This window comes from Macrotis lagotis, chromosome 2 (assembly GCF_037893015.1).
Source record: "Macrotis lagotis isolate mMagLag1 chromosome 2, bilby.v1.9.chrom.fasta, whole genome shotgun sequence".
Classification (NCBI taxonomy): Eukaryota; Metazoa; Chordata; class Mammalia; order Peramelemorphia; family Peramelidae; genus Macrotis; species Macrotis lagotis.
In genome coordinates, this window is record NC_133659.1 from 139,103,909 (window position 1) to 139,120,418 (window position 16,510).

General features: G+C 37.2%; 1 protein-coding gene across 1 annotated transcript; it reads left to right on the forward strand.

Moving 5' to 3' along the window:
- Positions 1 to 1,537: 1,537 nt before the first annotated feature.
- Positions 1,538 to 6,394, forward strand: MAP1LC3C (microtubule associated protein 1 light chain 3 gamma). The gene is made up of 4 exons (XM_074222903.1): positions 1,538 to 1,684; positions 1,771 to 1,826; positions 2,000 to 2,106; positions 5,358 to 6,394. Exons 1-4 carry the CDS (start codon positions 1,627 to 1,629, stop codon positions 5,596 to 5,598), a joined length of 462 nt encoding a protein of 153 aa, XP_074079004.1. The 5' UTR covers positions 1,538 to 1,626; the 3' UTR covers positions 5,599 to 6,394.
- The last annotated feature ends 10,116 nt before the right edge of the window (positions 6,395 to 16,510 follow it).

Consider the following 16,510-nt stretch of genomic DNA (forward strand, 5'->3'; position numbering starts at 1 on the left):
ATAGCAATCTTGATCTTAGACAAAGCAAAAGTAAAACTAGATCTAATCAAAAGAGATAAGGAAGGAAACTACATTTTGCTTAAAAGTACCATAGACAATGAAGTAAATACTAAATAAATATATATGCACCAAATGGTATAGCATCCAAATTCTTAGTAACATTTACTGAGTTACAGGAAGTATTAGACATATATAAGAAAGATTCCATAAAAGATTAAAAGAGAGATATCACTTTCAGCTAGAAAGAATAAGAGAAAGTTTTATAGAGAGTTGGTACCCCATAAGGTTAGAAAGGATCTCAACAGGTAAAGTTAAAAAGAGTTCAAGGCACTAGGGTTATTATTAGAAAAGAGATGGGAAAGGATTGGATCTACCAAATAAGTCAGTTTGGCTAGAGGATAAAGGTAATTAAAAGGAGTGGTATTAAAGATTTTTAAGTAAGGAATAACATGATTAATATAATGTATTTAGGATGAAATACGAAAGCTGAGGCAGAAAGATAAATTAGGAGGTTATTGCAATAATCTCAACATAAGATACTGAAGAACTGAACTAGGCTAATAACACTATGAATGATAAGATTAAGAGAAATGCAAAAGACCTGGATTAAGAAACAGAATCAATAGAGGTTGTTAACAGATTAGATAAAGATAATAGAGAGAAATCAAAGATGGTTCTCAAATTTGAAACCTGAAAGGCTAGTAAAAGGTATTAACTAGCTCAGATTCTTCAGCTATAAAATAGCTATGTCCTTCCATCTCAAGCCATCCTTCCCTAAAGAGGCAGCAAGGTGGTGCAGTGGATAGAGTAGCAGTACTGGAGTCAAGAGGACCCAAGTTCAAATCTGCTCTTACAAGCTGTGTGACTTTGGGCAAGTCACTTAACTCTGCCTCAAAATCCAGGACCATCTCCAATCCTCCTGATTTATAAGTGGCCATATCGGAGTCACTCAGATGGCTCTGGAGGTGACTTAACACAGCACCCTCTCACTCAAATCCAATTCACTTGCTTGTCATGACATCACCTTCCTGATGTCATGGTCTTCTTTGAGAATGAAAGTCAAAAAACTCATTGTGAGGGAAAAATTTTATGCCAGATTAGAGAGCAAACTCAAAGGCGAACTTTTCTATAATACTTGGCTTTAGAGCAGAATCGAGTATCAGGCAAATAAGACTTGAATTCCATGCAAGAGGACATGGTTATTGAAATACCCAGAGCTTTTTAATATAAGGGATTTTCACTTCTGAGGAATTTCATGGAATAGGCTAGAAAGACAGTGGTAAAATGAGGCCTTCGTTTCTTTAGCCTTAGAGGGAAAAATGTTCTCTTGATAATAAGTAAAGTAACTCTGGACTTTTTCTGACTAACAAAACAGACCCACTTTTCCATTTCCATCTGTGAGACTGACCTCTCCTGAACAGGCTGTGGGTTTGGGTTGTGAGGGGTGGGGGGAGGAAAGGGGAGGGGGAAAGCATGATGTCACACCCAGTACTATATAAGGTACTTCATTAGGCTTCTGCAGACAGCTTGAAAGCAGCTGGAGAAAAAGAAATCGCAATTACCCTTAGTTACGGGGGAGTTTTGCAATTTGCATTATCAATCCTCACAGGAGACCTGTTGAGTAAAATGCAAGCTCAGCAGAAAAGTCAATCCATTCGACCTTTCAAACAGCGGAAAAGCTTAGGTACAACTAGGGTGAGGGAGGTGGGGGACGAGGGGAAAGGATGAAAATAGACCTCATTCATTTGTTTAATTAACTCTTCGTTACAGCAACCCGAAAAGAGGAAGTTGCTGGGATCCGAGCAAAGTTCCCAAGCAAGATACCGGTAAGGAGGTCCCTACTGGAGAAGGTGGGCGGGGTGAGGGTACTGCCCTGAGCCCAGATCGGTCCCAACATCTCCCACCTGAACTTAAGGCTGCCAGGCAAGGGATCCTGTTCAGTTCCCCTCAGAGGGGAGCAGCTGGCCTCGGCTCAATTTATGCTTAAACGTTTTAACAGGTGATAGTTGAACGTTATCAGAAGGAGAAATACCTTCCCCCGCTGGACAAAACCAAATTCCTCGTTCCCCAGGAGCTGACCATGATTCAGTTTCTTACTATCATTAGGTAGGTAGCTCCGCCCTGGACGTGCGGGAGGGTGGGAGGAGGCAGGCAGAGGACCGCTCCCGAGTCTCTCTCTCTCTCTCTCTTTCTCTTCTCTCTCTTCTCTCTCTCTTCTCTCTCTCCTCTCTCTCTCTCGGACAGGCTCTGGGAGGGAGAGTCTGTCTGTGATTCACCCTTTCTCTTCAGGGTGGCCAGGAAACGGTGAACTTGTAGTTAACCTTGTGGAGAGCGCCTGCTGGAGAACCTAAAGCAACTACTTGAGTTAGCCTAAAGTCACAAGTGCTTTTTAATTCTGATCACCTGAAGGAAGTTACTCCATGAATTGAGAAGTAGAGGGTGAACAATTAGGATTTTTTTTTTTGACACTAAATCTCCCTATCTCACCCAGACAAGGAAATACAATGGCCAATCATGGGCTGACCTACTGTTGATTAGCTCTGAAACATTTACCTGCCTTGTTTTTCTCACCTAGGTGGATGATCACTATTCCTTAGTCTGTTGGCCCTCTGACCTAGATAAGAATCCTGGACCTGGAGTCAGGAAAACTTAAGTTCAATCCTGCCTCAGACACTTTCTAGTTGTGTCACCCTGGGTAAATCACTTCACCTTTCTGTACCTCAGTTTCCTCATTTGTAAAATGGAGGTGATGATACTAAAACAAAGGTTGTTGGAGGCTCAAATGAGATAATATTTGTAAAATGCTTTGCAAATCTTAAAGTGCTATAAAAATGCTAGCTAATAGTAATATTATGGGTTTTGGTATCTTTACTCCATACTTGAAGCTATTGGACTTTAAAGGCAGCCGGGGTACATTGGATATAGTGTTGGGCCTGAAGTCAGGAAGCCCTGAATTTAAATCCAGACTCAGATACTGAGTAGATGAGACTGGGAAAGGTCCTTAACTTCTATTTGACTCTGTTTTCTCAAATGTAAAATGGGTCACAGGATAGTGAAGATCAAATGAGATATTTTTTAAAGAAGATGGCATAGTAGGCATGGTGTAAATTTTAGCCCTAAGACATTTAGAATTCTTAATTAACCAGCCTTAGTCTCTTTTATAGCATCCATTACACAAGTTTCCTACTATGCTATGAGAATTAGAATTTGTAATCACCAACTAGAATGACTTCTCCCAAATGGTGCTCTAGTGTTTAATAGGGGGGGAAGATGTTTGCTTTAAATGGAGAGTTAAAGTTATAGGTTGAGATAACATTGGTGACTCTTATGGGCTTATCCAGGTGCCCAATAGCTCCCCTTCTTTGAATATGCTTAATCTTTTCAGTACCTCCACTGGAATTTAGACAGAGACAATTGGAGAAACTAAAAATATAGCTGTCTTACTTTAATGACTCAGACAGCAATGTTGGTGGCAGACAGAACTGAAACTTTTTGGTTCCAGTGAAGACTTTTAGGTTCACGGCAAGAATTGCTTGTTTATTTAACATTTTTGAGTAGTCTGTATTATCTGTACTCTTTTTTCAATTAACTAGAGAATGGCCTTGCATATTTTACCCAGATAATAGCATACCTAAGGACAGAAAATGTCAGTGTGATTTCATTGGTGTAGGGAACTTGTTATAAATTTTCTCTACCAGTGTAATTCTGAGTGCTGGAACTTAAGAGTTTTAGAAACCTGACTAAAGTGGTAAGAGGTTATATAACTTACCCAGGGTCACACATTCAGAAGCTGGATTTTAACCTCAGCATGGCAGCCTTCTTAGTACTCACCTGCTAGTGGTTGTAACCACTTTTCTTTTTTTTTTTCACATAAGATAATGTGTTTTTTTTTTAAATTAAAGGTAATAGTCTTTGGTCTTTGTTCAAATTCCACAATTCTTTCTCTGGATACAGATGGTATTCTCCATTGCAGATAACCCAAAATTGTCCCTGATTGTTGCACTGATGGAATGAGCGAGTCCATTAAGGTTGATCATCACCCCCGTGTTGCTGTTAGACTGTACAATATTTTTCTGGTTCTGCTCATCTCACTCAGCATAAGTGTAACCACTTTTCAAAAGAACTTGTTAGAAATGTTAATGACCAAGCTTGAGGCTAGGAATGTGATGATACACCTACTTTGTCATATTAATGTCCTGATCAGGTTGCTATGTTAATTTTGTTAAACTGTTTTTGCTTTTTTTCTCCTTTATTACAAAGGATGAATGACATGCTAGGGAAGAAAGGGAGAAGAATATATTTGGAAATGAATATGATGTGAAAAAAATTTAAATTTTTTAAAGAACAGTACAGAAAGACCCCTAGGTAATCTCAAGAAAAGAGGCAGAGGTAGGACATCTATGTGCTAAAGCAATCCATAAATATTATTTAATACTTACAACAATCCTGGAGGTAGGTGCCATTATCAAACACATTTTACACTTGAAGAAACTTAAGCAGGCAGAGAGCAAACTTGTCCAGGATCACACAGCCAGGAAGTGTCTGAGCCTGGGTTTGAACTTGGCCAAGCCCAATGTTCTCTCCACCTAGTGGCCTCAACAATAATACTTACTTTATTATGGTGAAAAATCAAACCAGAGCATGACTAGCACTCCACAAATCCCAAAGAATCTATAAATGTTTTTGGTTTGGGTTTTTTTTTTTAGCCAGACCTATGAAATCACGGGTTTAGATTCTATCCTTACATCCACTATTTTTCTGGCTAAAATGTTCAAGTTCATTCTCTAGTTAATAGAGAAAAATACAGATAACATAGATTATACCATAAAAGGAAATTCCTTATAAAGGAAACTTCCTCTCCGGAGGCAGATCAGCCCTACTGTACAATGTAGATTAAATATGAATTCCCTGTCTCAAGGTCTCTCAACTCACAATAGAAGTTTGAACTTGAAAGGTCCTCAAAACCCTGTGGTCTTCTCTCTGTCCACCACACCAGGCTGCCTTCTCTAGCTCTTAATGATTTTTTATCTATTAAATGAGGGAAATGAACTAAATAATCTCTAAAGACCCATCTAACCCTAAATGATTTTATGAGAAGGTGTTTCGGGTGGTCCTCAGAACTTAGTAATACTAATCTTGGACCTTAGTTAAGAATCCTGGGCTTGGGTCCAAAGATGCAAGTTCAAATCCATCCTCAGACACATGTACTACATGCACAAATCACTTAACATCTTCTTGCTTCAATTTCCTCAACTGTAAAATGGAGATGATATGCACCTTCCATGATTATTCGTGTTCCCTTCCTTCTCAGACCTTCTTTATTTGTGGGCTTACCTCTTCCTTCCTTCTTATCTTAGGAGTCGCATGGTTCTGACAGCCACTGAAGCCTTTTACCTCCTGGTGAACAATAAGAGTTTAGCAAGCATGAATGTGACCATGGCAGAAATATACAGGGATTACAAGGATGAAGATGGTTTTGTGTATATGACATATGCTTCCCAGGAGATGTTTGGCTGTGCATGGCTTATGGACAACTCTGAACTGTCCCAGAGCTTTGGTCCAGGCTCCTGCAAATACCTTCAGCTCATATCTGGTTAGGAGGTAACTGTCCTTTAAATGATTCAACAAACTCTGGCAAGTGAGATTTATTTTCTCCAATGAAAAACAGATTGGGCTGCTGTAAACTGAACAGAACCAGTGTTCAAGCATCTGCTTGTTTAGTCATTGTTTAGTTTTGTTTTAAGTATAAAGCCCTTAGAAAATATTGTAAATCAAGTCTCTGTTTTTCAGAATGGGACTGGGTTAATTTATATACTGCCTTCATATAATCTTTTTAAGAAGAGAAGACTGAAAGTTGAAAACACTTCTACAGTCACAGAGTAGGGAGAAACTTGAATGGAGACCATCAGCTGTCCTGAACCCCATTTAGAGAAAAAGCATTCTAAAATCCTCTGAGTATATAAAGAATCTGTCCCACAAGTTGTCTATACTTGGTTATAAAGACCTATATACCTCAGGAAATCCTGTTTAAAACATATCTGCAGAGTCTACCTTTATTAAAGCTTCTGCTGCTTTCTTTCAATAGTTGATTATCTGGACCTTTGTTTTGTTCCCTATGTAGTCCCAAATCCATGACTGCACAAAAATTGAAAACCACTTTGAAAAAATCTAATGTCCAAAACCCAAATCTGTATTAGTTTTGTATAATCCCTGACCACAGTTTTAAGTCCATCATCTAGTTTATCTGCTCTAATTAGTGCTTCCAAAGTATTAGGTGTAAGACATTTCATTTCTATTGAATCACCACATGTGATGACTTTATCTCCTGAAACATCCCTGCTCCTTTAAATTTATTCCTTGAAAATTTTGCAAATAAATGACTTTGGTGATGTTACCAGGACAAGTCGCAGTCCATTTTTTTTGAGGTGGGGGAAGAGGAATGGGTGACACGGTTTGTAGAAGAGGTGGTGGTGGTGGATATTTGTTGACTTGTTTTAAATCCTTTCTCAGGGAATAGGACATCATTATCAGAAAATGAGTTTCCTAACATCTATTATTGAACACCTGAAGAGATCATCCCATTCATTATAACATTAAACTGATAATATAATCTCTACATCTTCCCAACTATAGAGATTTCTAATGACCCCATCCATTTTTAACATTAAATTAATAATACAATTTCTAAATCTCTCCAATAATAAGGATACTTTTACCAAGTATTTTAAATCTCATTTAATGCTATTTTTTCTTTGCCCCAGCTTTCTCTTTCATTGTCCTATTCTTTCACATAGAATCTCAGTGTTAGAAACAACCTCAGAGATCATGCCAGGGGACTTGAATCCTTTCTTACTACATACTTGGTAATTGGACTTCCAGTGACCATATGAAAACTTTCAGTGAGGGGCTAACTCATTACCTATCCAATCCATTCTACTTTTGGACACTTATTATGACCATGATATTTTTATATTGTTTTGTTTTAAAAGATTTGAAAAATATAATTTAATTAAATTAAATAATTTTATTAACAATATCAGCATTTTAATAAAAGGATGATCATTTTATTTATCTCTCTTTTAGTCCAAAGACAATCATGGCAGCAGTTCATGGTTTTTATGCTCATTGGAAGAACCAATCAATTCTGATGAGAGACTGAATCAATTCAAATGCATTTTGATTCTGTCACTTACTTCAAAGTTATCCCCAATGACTTTTGAGACAACTTTTTAAATCAGGATTTTGGAAAAATGGGAGAATCCTGTATTTCCCTAAATCATTGGTTATTAATAATAATAATAATTTCTTTCAATTTCAGTATGGCCTGTCTGCAAGTACTCTTGGCTGAAGAAATAATACACTGGGCCACAGCTCTTTGTTCCTTTTATTATAAAATTGGTGATTCAAAGAAAACACAAGGGGGATGGGAGAGAAGGAAAATGATTACAGGGGGAAAAAAGAAATAAACATTTAACCAGGTCTCAGATTCACTGCTCAGCAGTGTATGTAACTATTATCCCCCATCTAAGTCCAACAGGATAACTTTTATCTGATCTGAAAATATGTAGTCATATTTTGCTCCCCCCAAAGCTTTACTACCCCAAACTAAAATGTAAATGTATTTGACAGTAGAAATTACTTATTTCCCAGGAATCTAAGGGTGATAGCTCTTGCTCAGTTTTTTCCTAGAAACCTTATAGGTACACAGCATTTTTTTTCTTCCAAAAGGAAAGAGCTCATGTGAATTCCACTCTTTCCTTTTGGAAGAAAGTGGTCTTGAGACCACTTTCTATAGATTTCAATAGATTGATATCAATAGATTTAAATTCCTTGAAGATAAGGGGGTTTTGGTGGAGTTTTTTTAACTTCTGTATCCCCAGTATATTGTACATAATACACAATATTTACTGAATTTGCTCATCCAGACCAGTATTCTGTCTCTGATACTGTCACTAAGACATATTTAGTGAAATCACAAATCCTCTATGATGTCAGTCTCTGGGGGTCAGAGACATACCCTTAAACATTTTTGGATTCTCTTAATAAACTCTTAGATTCAATCAGCTACAGTTCATCTAAATCCTTTCTGAATCTATATTTTGACCTCCTAGAAGTCACAAATTCCTCAAATTTTCTGTCTGCAGTGAAATCATGCTACTTTTTCTTTGTCCTATTTTCAAGATCCTATATTTGAACAGCCAAATTTAGGAAGCAGTGAAAGGATAAAATCCATAGTTAAGGCCAGAACCCTCCTGGATTGCTTCCCAAAGAAGAGCTAATGCTCTAGGAAACTTCTGGTCAACAAGTATTTAGCTCCTCCTTGTAAATGGTCCAGAAGACCCTCCCATGCCCAATCTGAACAGCTTTAGCCAAGTGAAAAATGACTGTAAACCTCTTACCTTTTTAATTTAAGCTTGTTCTGCCCTCTGATCTCAAAGATATACTATACCAAATTATCTTTTCCCATAATTTCTTATTAATTTCTTTTGTTCTTATGCTAACAATTTCCAGATATGTCCTTCCTGGTAATCAAGAAAAATAGTGACTGAATCTGACTCTCTATGTACAAAGTTCCCCACCCAGCTACTAAAAGAAGGAACTGAATGACATTTTTGACTTCTTTTTGGGGGTGGTGGGAGGGAGGGATTGTACTTACATTTTTTACAGTATTTGTGCATGTTGTCCTCATGCAATGGTTCCTCATATAGTATACATGTCTTCCCATGTTTCTCTGAATTTCTCAGTCTTCCCTGTCTTCTGACATAATTCTAATAGCATAATTCATTCAGTCTCCCAAGCAATGGGCATCTACGTTGTTACCAGATTTCTGCTACCTCCCCAAAGTCTCATTCCTCTTCTATCTTCATATTCCTCAGCTTCTATCCTCACCCATCTTAGTTGTCCTAGTTGATACTTATCTCCATTCCACTTAATCTCTGAGATCCTCATTTTACTCCTTTGCAAAATGGGATAGGGGAAGCCAGGTGGCGCAATGGATAGAGCACTGACCTTGGAGTCAGGAGCACCTGAGTTCAAATCCGACCTCAGACACTTAATAATGACCTAGCCGTGTGGCCTTGAGCAAGCCACTTAACCCCATTGCCTTGAAAAATCTTTAAAAAAAAACCAAAAAGAAAAGAAAAAAGAAAAATGGGATAAACATGCTCATATGCCCACAAAAACCTCAGAGGAAAAAAGCTTAAAGTGCTACATGGAAATGTGACTAGTGACTTTCTTAATTGACCCAGTTTTCCACATTATTTCTAATATTCATCCTGGAGAGGCCTAGATTGTTCTGATCATTGAGGAGCTAGAGCACATTTTAGAACAGTATTAGAAAATGTTAGGGGTGGACCATCCAGGCTAATCACTCAAGTAAAGTACTAACAATGTTATTCTTCTAATCAATAATCTTCTTTGGTGTTCTTTTGAGTCTAGGAAGAAATACAAACTCTTTAGCCTGACTTTTAAAGTTCTCCATGTTTTTTGTTATTCTTCTTGCTGTTTGTCCTTCATTCTTTTTTTTTGTTTGTTTAATATTTGTAGTTTATTTGTTGTGTTGTTTTTGGTTTTGCAAGGTAATGGGGTTAAGTGACTTTCCCAAGGTCATAAAGCTAAGATATTATTAAGGGTCTGAAGCCGGAATTTCAACTCAGGTCCTCCTGACTCCAGGGCTAGTACTTTATCCACTATACCACCCAATTGCCCCATTTGTTCTTCATTCGAAGAGAACCATGACATCACAGAGGTGATGCCATGACATGCAAGTGAATCGGATTTAATGAGGGAGGGCTGAACAAAGTTACCATCTTCACTTTCTCCTCTGGAACCATCTGGGTCCAGTGACCAGATATGGATCAGGACAACTGGAGATGATCCTGCCAAGCACTTAGTAGGTGTTCAGTAACATATGTTGATTTATAAAACTTTTTTGGAACTAGATAGATAGGCAATGTCTTTAGGCAGAGTAAATAATACTTGGCTCCCATGGAGATTGAGTCAACGGTTCTATTTATTATCTAATTATTATTATTACAATATTCTAACACCCAGTTTCCCAAAAGAATGTCAGGATACTTAGTGTGTTTTAGTGTAATAGTTTTTCTTATTCACTAGTTTATCCACTTTTTTGCCCTCCCATGCACATATTAAAAAAGTAGATAGGGGTTTTACTAACCACTAAGGAGAGAAGAGGTGATGACTGTGCATGTGTATTTGACTGTGCAGTTGCAGTGAAGGATGGGAATGGAAATATGGTCATTAAGTTCCAATGTGGTCACAGATGTGTCTCAGGGGGTTAAAAAAAAAATCTCTAACCAAGTCATTGAAGATATTGCATTAGCCAGGTAGGGATTTCCATTCATGAGTGCACGTAAGTGCTTACATACACCCTTCATATTTTTCAATGTACTCTGGATCTAGATAGATGAAAAGGTCAAACAAGTAATTTCAAGGATATGAAGTTATTCATTTATTTATTTCTGTTCAGGATTTCTGATTTTATCTCATTATGAAGAACTATTGAAATTCCTGCCTCCTATATAGATCTATAACTCCCTGTAATTTGTGGTCTTGGAAAGTTGAATGAGGCATGAAGAGATTGTGACTTGTTCATAATCATACAACCAACATTGTCAGAGGCTGGACTTTCACTGTCCCTGAGTAATATACTTTATTCACATAATATAAATCAACTTTGGTTTTTTATTTTATCATCCTTCCCCTTTCATTTGACTGACATTGTTTCAGAAATCATTACCTTTCCCCTAAACCTCCCAATTTCTGTTGAGGATACTATTATTCTTCTGATAACCCAGGTACACAATATCCCAGACTCTTCCTTCTCTGCTTTCCCCCTCCTCATACAATTTGTTGCCACAATCTTGTTTGATTCTATACAATATTGCAATTTATCTCACATCTGTTTCCTTCTGTCCAAGCACATAGTCACCATCCTAATTCATGTACTTGTAACCTCCCATCCAGACTATTGCAAAAACATCCTAATTGAACTCCTAGTTTCAGTTTCTCTCCTCTATCCATTCTTCATTTATCTCTTAAAATATTCTTCCTAAAGGACAAAATATAACCTTTCAAGCCCTATGCTCCAGATCCTTCAACTCCCTTTTGCTCTTGGATAAAATAAAAATCATTTCTGCTTGACATTTAAACCCTTTCACAACCTGGTTCTAGGTTTAAAGCACATAATCCCTCTTTATGCACTCTCCTTTCCAGACAAACTGAGCTACTCAACATGCATTGTCACCCTATCATAAACTCTCTGGTTTGACAATTAAAGCACTTTACATCCTGGATTTAATCTACCTTCTCCAACCTTCTTTTATTCTATTCAAATGCTCTGTGATACTGTCAAAATGGCCTCCTCATATGGTAGATATTCCATATATTGTCTCTTTGTCTTTCCATTGGCTCCCCCTCCTTTTTCCTTCTCCCCCCATCCCTTCCTGTCTCCATGCTGACAATGAACTCCTTCCTCCCCTCTACTTCTTATATTACATAGTCTCCTTCTGGAGGCCTTTTCTGATCTACTCTATCAGCTACTAGTACCTCTCTCCCTGAAAAAAATTATTTGATATTTATGTTGAATATATTTATATGTTTTTCCTGATCAGATTTAATCACCTTGTGTTGAGGAACTTGGGCAGGTTGATGGTGCAGTGGATAGAGCATTAGACTGGAAATCAGAAAAATTCATTCAACTGAGTTCAAATCCTATCTCAGACATTTCTTAGCTGTGTGATCTTGAATAAGTCACTTCTGCCTCAGTTCTTCATTTAGAAAATGAGCTGGAGAAAGAAATAGCAAATCTATCCAGTATCTTTGCCAAAAAAATCCCAAATGGGGTCACAAAGAATTGGATTCTAATAAAGTGACTCAATATCAAAGTTTGGGAAGTGTTTAATTTTTGCTTTTGGTATCTCTATGGCAAACAGCACAGTATTTAGCACATAGGCATGTAAAAATGCATGATTTTTATTTTTTAATAGATTTTTCTTAGTGTCTTTTGGTTTTGCATCATCTAGATTTCCCCTTTAATCTTTCCCCCTCCTCTCCCTGAGAGACATACCTTATAACAAAAGGATATTATATAGAGGAAAAGAAAAAAGAGAAATAGCAATAAAATTGATTAATTATTTTTTGATCATTTCATAACATGACTCTATGATTATCTAGCAATTCTTTCTTTTTACATATAGTTATTGTTCATATTGTTTCCCTACCTCCTCTTTACATCAATTTATGTAAGTCTTACCATCCTTCTTTGTACTCATGTTCTGTTGTATTCCTATATATCAGAGTTCTGGGTATTTTTAGCTTTGCCTAAAATGATGGGCATAGACTTTATTTCCAATTCTTTGCTAACATACAAATTGCTTTGGTAAATATTTTGGTTTATCCATTCGATTATAAACTCTTTGAAGACAGGCATTGTCTTTTGTCTTTTTTTAATGATAGCTTCACCAACAGTACAATAGTGGGTCTGTCCAAACCTTCTCCACCAACAAATAATTTTTAATTGATTAAATCATGCCCTTTTAAGATCTGGAATGTTAATTCTTCTCTACCTTTACTTCTTAGAGACCACAACTTACTTCCATGCTTAGCTTATGGGTCACAGACCATAAAAATCTCCTAGATGTTAGTGATCTCAGTCTCCTCAAATAACATGTATATTTTCATCTATTTATATATTATGCCTCAATTCCTCTAGAATATAAGCTTCTACAAGACAGGACTCAAATTTCATTTTGTCCTAGAATCTTTAGAACCTAGACTAGCCTCTTGCACATTGTAGGCACTTAAAAAATGCCCTAGATTGATTTGGATTTTGTAGCTGTCTGAGGAGTTAGAACCATGTAAGGCCTTTTTAAAAAGACCATTATATCTTTCTAAGTAACCAAAAGGAAAAAAAATTGCAATCTTCTTCTTTGACACAGGTCTATTCAGGAGCTGGGAGGGAGTTCTAGGAAAATTTCCACCTTGGTCTTAGAGCTGTGTTGAAACAACTTGCTTGGTCAGAGTTGAGAACCTTACCTAATGTCCTGGGAGGACTGTAAAGGATCTGATGCCATGACTCATGATGATTTGTGTCCAGCAGGGGGAAGCTAGAGTCTGTTACCCAAAGATCAGGCTGGCTCTGGCTTTAGGTTTCATAAAAATATGCTGCTGAATGAAAAATGTCATTTGGACATCTGAAAAAATATAGATGCTGGCATCTTTTGAGGGGGATGGGAGGAAACCACAAGGGGGCAATAAGAATCATGCTTTTTTTTTTTAGTCACTTGGAATTTCATGAAAGAAGGTAACAGGAAAACAAAGAGAAAGTTATTAAATTGCATATGTAATAAGGTGAGAGTAAAAAGGATGTGTGAATGGTTGTGAAGATACACATTTCACATCCCCTAACAGTTCTCTTCACACTTTATTTCTCACTGAAACCATCTGTGGACATTCAATCTGCATAAACTAGTGGGTGAAGCCATGGAAAGTTTGAGCCTCTGGGACCTCAAGCTTTATGGACATTGAATACATAATCACACAAGCAAACTAGAGAGAAGTAGCCTGACTGGGAAAAGTGTAAGAAATAGTAAAAAATGGGGTGGCTAGGTGGCACGGTGGATAGAGCACCGGCCCTGGAGTTAGGAATACCCGAGTTCAAATCCAGCCTCAGACACTTAATAATTTCCTAGCTCTGTGACCTTGGGCAAGCCACTTAACCCCATTGCCTTGCAAAAACCTAAAAAAAAAAAAGAAAGAAAGAAATGGTAAAAAATACAATATGGAAGTTGCAATGAAAGTACATTTGGAGGAGTATGCAATGGAATATAATGACCCATTAAAAGGAGTTAAATAAAACTCTTCAGATTAGGCATTCTTGGGACATACAGATTTGTAGACATGCATGCATATATAGATAGATAGATAGATAGATAGATAGATAGATAGATAGATAGACAGATAGATAGATAGATAGATACACAAACATACATGCATATATATATACAAATATATACACAATTTACATAGACATATATATGGACATTATCACTTAAAACAAATCAATATATTTTCCATATAGAATGTCCTACTTTCTATTCCTATGCCTTTGCCCTCGATAACCTTCCACAGATTAATTGTATTCTTTCTTGTCCCAATCTCTTAGAATCCTTCAATTAAGGCAGTCACTCAATAAATATCTATTAATTATTCACTATCTCTCAGGTTCTGTTCCAGGGATACAAAGAAGAGTTTTTTTTAAAAAACAACATTATTTACAACCTGCAGAAAGAGCACATTCAAGTGGGAAAGAATTAAAAAGGGAATTTTAAAGCACCTACTGTGTGCTAAATGCTTTATAAGTTTTATTTCTTTTGATCCTCACCCAGAAGATAGGGACTATTATTATCTTCATTTTATAGTTGAGGAAACTGAGGCAGACAGAAACTACATGACTCAGTCAGAGTCATATGGATAATAAGTGTCTGAGACTGTGGTTAAATATCTAGTTATAGGCTCAGCATTCTGTTGGGTGTTGCAGAGACTTTATGAGTACAACTCTCAGGACCTACCTTCAATGACTTTATATAGTAGTATTACAAAATAGATGAGATTCCTAGGTGAATGCTGCAGGACTTCATCATGGTCCTCTTTGGTACTCCCCCCCCCCCACCTTTTCACCTTTTTTTAATATGTTGTCTTCTTCATTAGATTGTGATAGGGACTGTCTTACCTTTCTTTGTATCTCCAGCATTTAGTACATTGAAAATGCTTAATAAATTTTTAATGTCTGATTGTAAGTTTCTTTTTCACAGGACTCAGGAGAGGAAAGGATTATAGAAGCCATCTGGTCCAACACACCCATTTTACAGATAAAGAATCAGAGACACTTAGAAGTTAAATTAATTGGCCAGTAATCTTGTCTACTCTGTAATAATAAGTTCCTTGAAGGCAGATCCTGAGAGTTGTACTTCTTGTAAATCCTCCATACCACCCAACAGAATGCTGAGCCTCTAAGGGTATTCAACAAAATTGGATGCTGAATTCATGTTGAGGAGAGCTGAATTATTCTATAAAGGGGGAAGGGGACTGTTAGATTGTCTGGATTTCTTGCTTCCATGCTGACCTATTCACAGAAAGAAACCCTTTTTTCCTAACCCTGTTTGTCTGCATTAGTCACTCCCCTCCCTCCCCAGATGAAGCAGTGGCTTAGAGATCAAGCAAATGCCTGTGCCACAGCTAACTTGAGGTCACTGGCTGATCCCAGATTCATTTGCATGTCTAGACTTACAGTGAAGGCATCCTGGGGGGGAGGGGAGCAGATCCCAAAAAAGCTAAGACAGCCTTTTTTGTTATACACAACTTAAAAAGAAACAGTCTCAAACTAAGGAAACTCTATTCATATCCTATTCACACCTTGGAGAAATTGCCACTGAAAATTTCCAAAGTAATTTATATGAGGAAAGTATTCTTATGACTATATGTCTCTTCTCAACTCACTGAGTTGAGTGTATTGGTTCTCTTCCCTTTTTAGTGCTAGACTTAGCTAAGTTTTTGTTTTTAATTTTAATAGGCAGCTAGTTTGTGAAGTTCACAGAGTCAGGAAGACTAGAGTTAATGTCCTACCTCAGATACTAACTGTGTAACCCTGGGCAATCATTTAATCTCTATATACCTCACTTTCTTCATTTGTAAAATAGTTATCATATAATTGCACCCACCCAATGACAGCTAGGTGGCATAGTGGACAGAGAATAGGTCTTAGAGTCAAAATGACCTGAATTCAAATTTGATCTAAATCAATACCCAAGTTCAATTCATATACTAATTTTATGAACCTGGATCTAATCACATAGTTTACCATTGGCAAAGTTGACTCTGAGAGAGCCTAAGTGACTTACCCAGGGCACCACATAATTAGGAAGTACCTGAGACAGGATTTCAACTCAAGTCTTCTTGACTCCAGGTCCAACACTTAAGTCATATGATATTTTGTATTTTTGTAGGGAGATTTTCCCCTCTCCCCATTATAACTATGTAACATTCAGATGAGCTCTTCTACATTCATTTAGTATTTTGTTTATATCTTGTCAACTCATTTTATCAGTTGTCGAAAGAAAAGATTTCGACAATTTGAGATTCTCTTCCTAGCCTATTGAATTGTTCCCTTTACTTCTCCATTCATCCCCCTCTTATGAGTATAAAACATTCATCATTAAGACAAACTAAGGTGGAAATAAAAAGGAACAAGTTGAAAGTACCCACTAGCAAAAGCTAGTTTTGAAAAAGGGTAAATGCTAGTGTTAAGAATAGCAAAAAAGAAGAAAGAAGGGGGAGAAGGAGAAAAGGAGAGAGGAAGAAAGAAGAGGGAAAGAGAGGAGAGGAGAGAAAAAAGGAGGGAAGGAAAGGGGAGGGAGAAGAAGAGAGTCAGAGAGAGAGAGGGGAGTGAAAGCCTTCATAAGAGGGTTTTGGGGTTGTACAAGGGATTTGA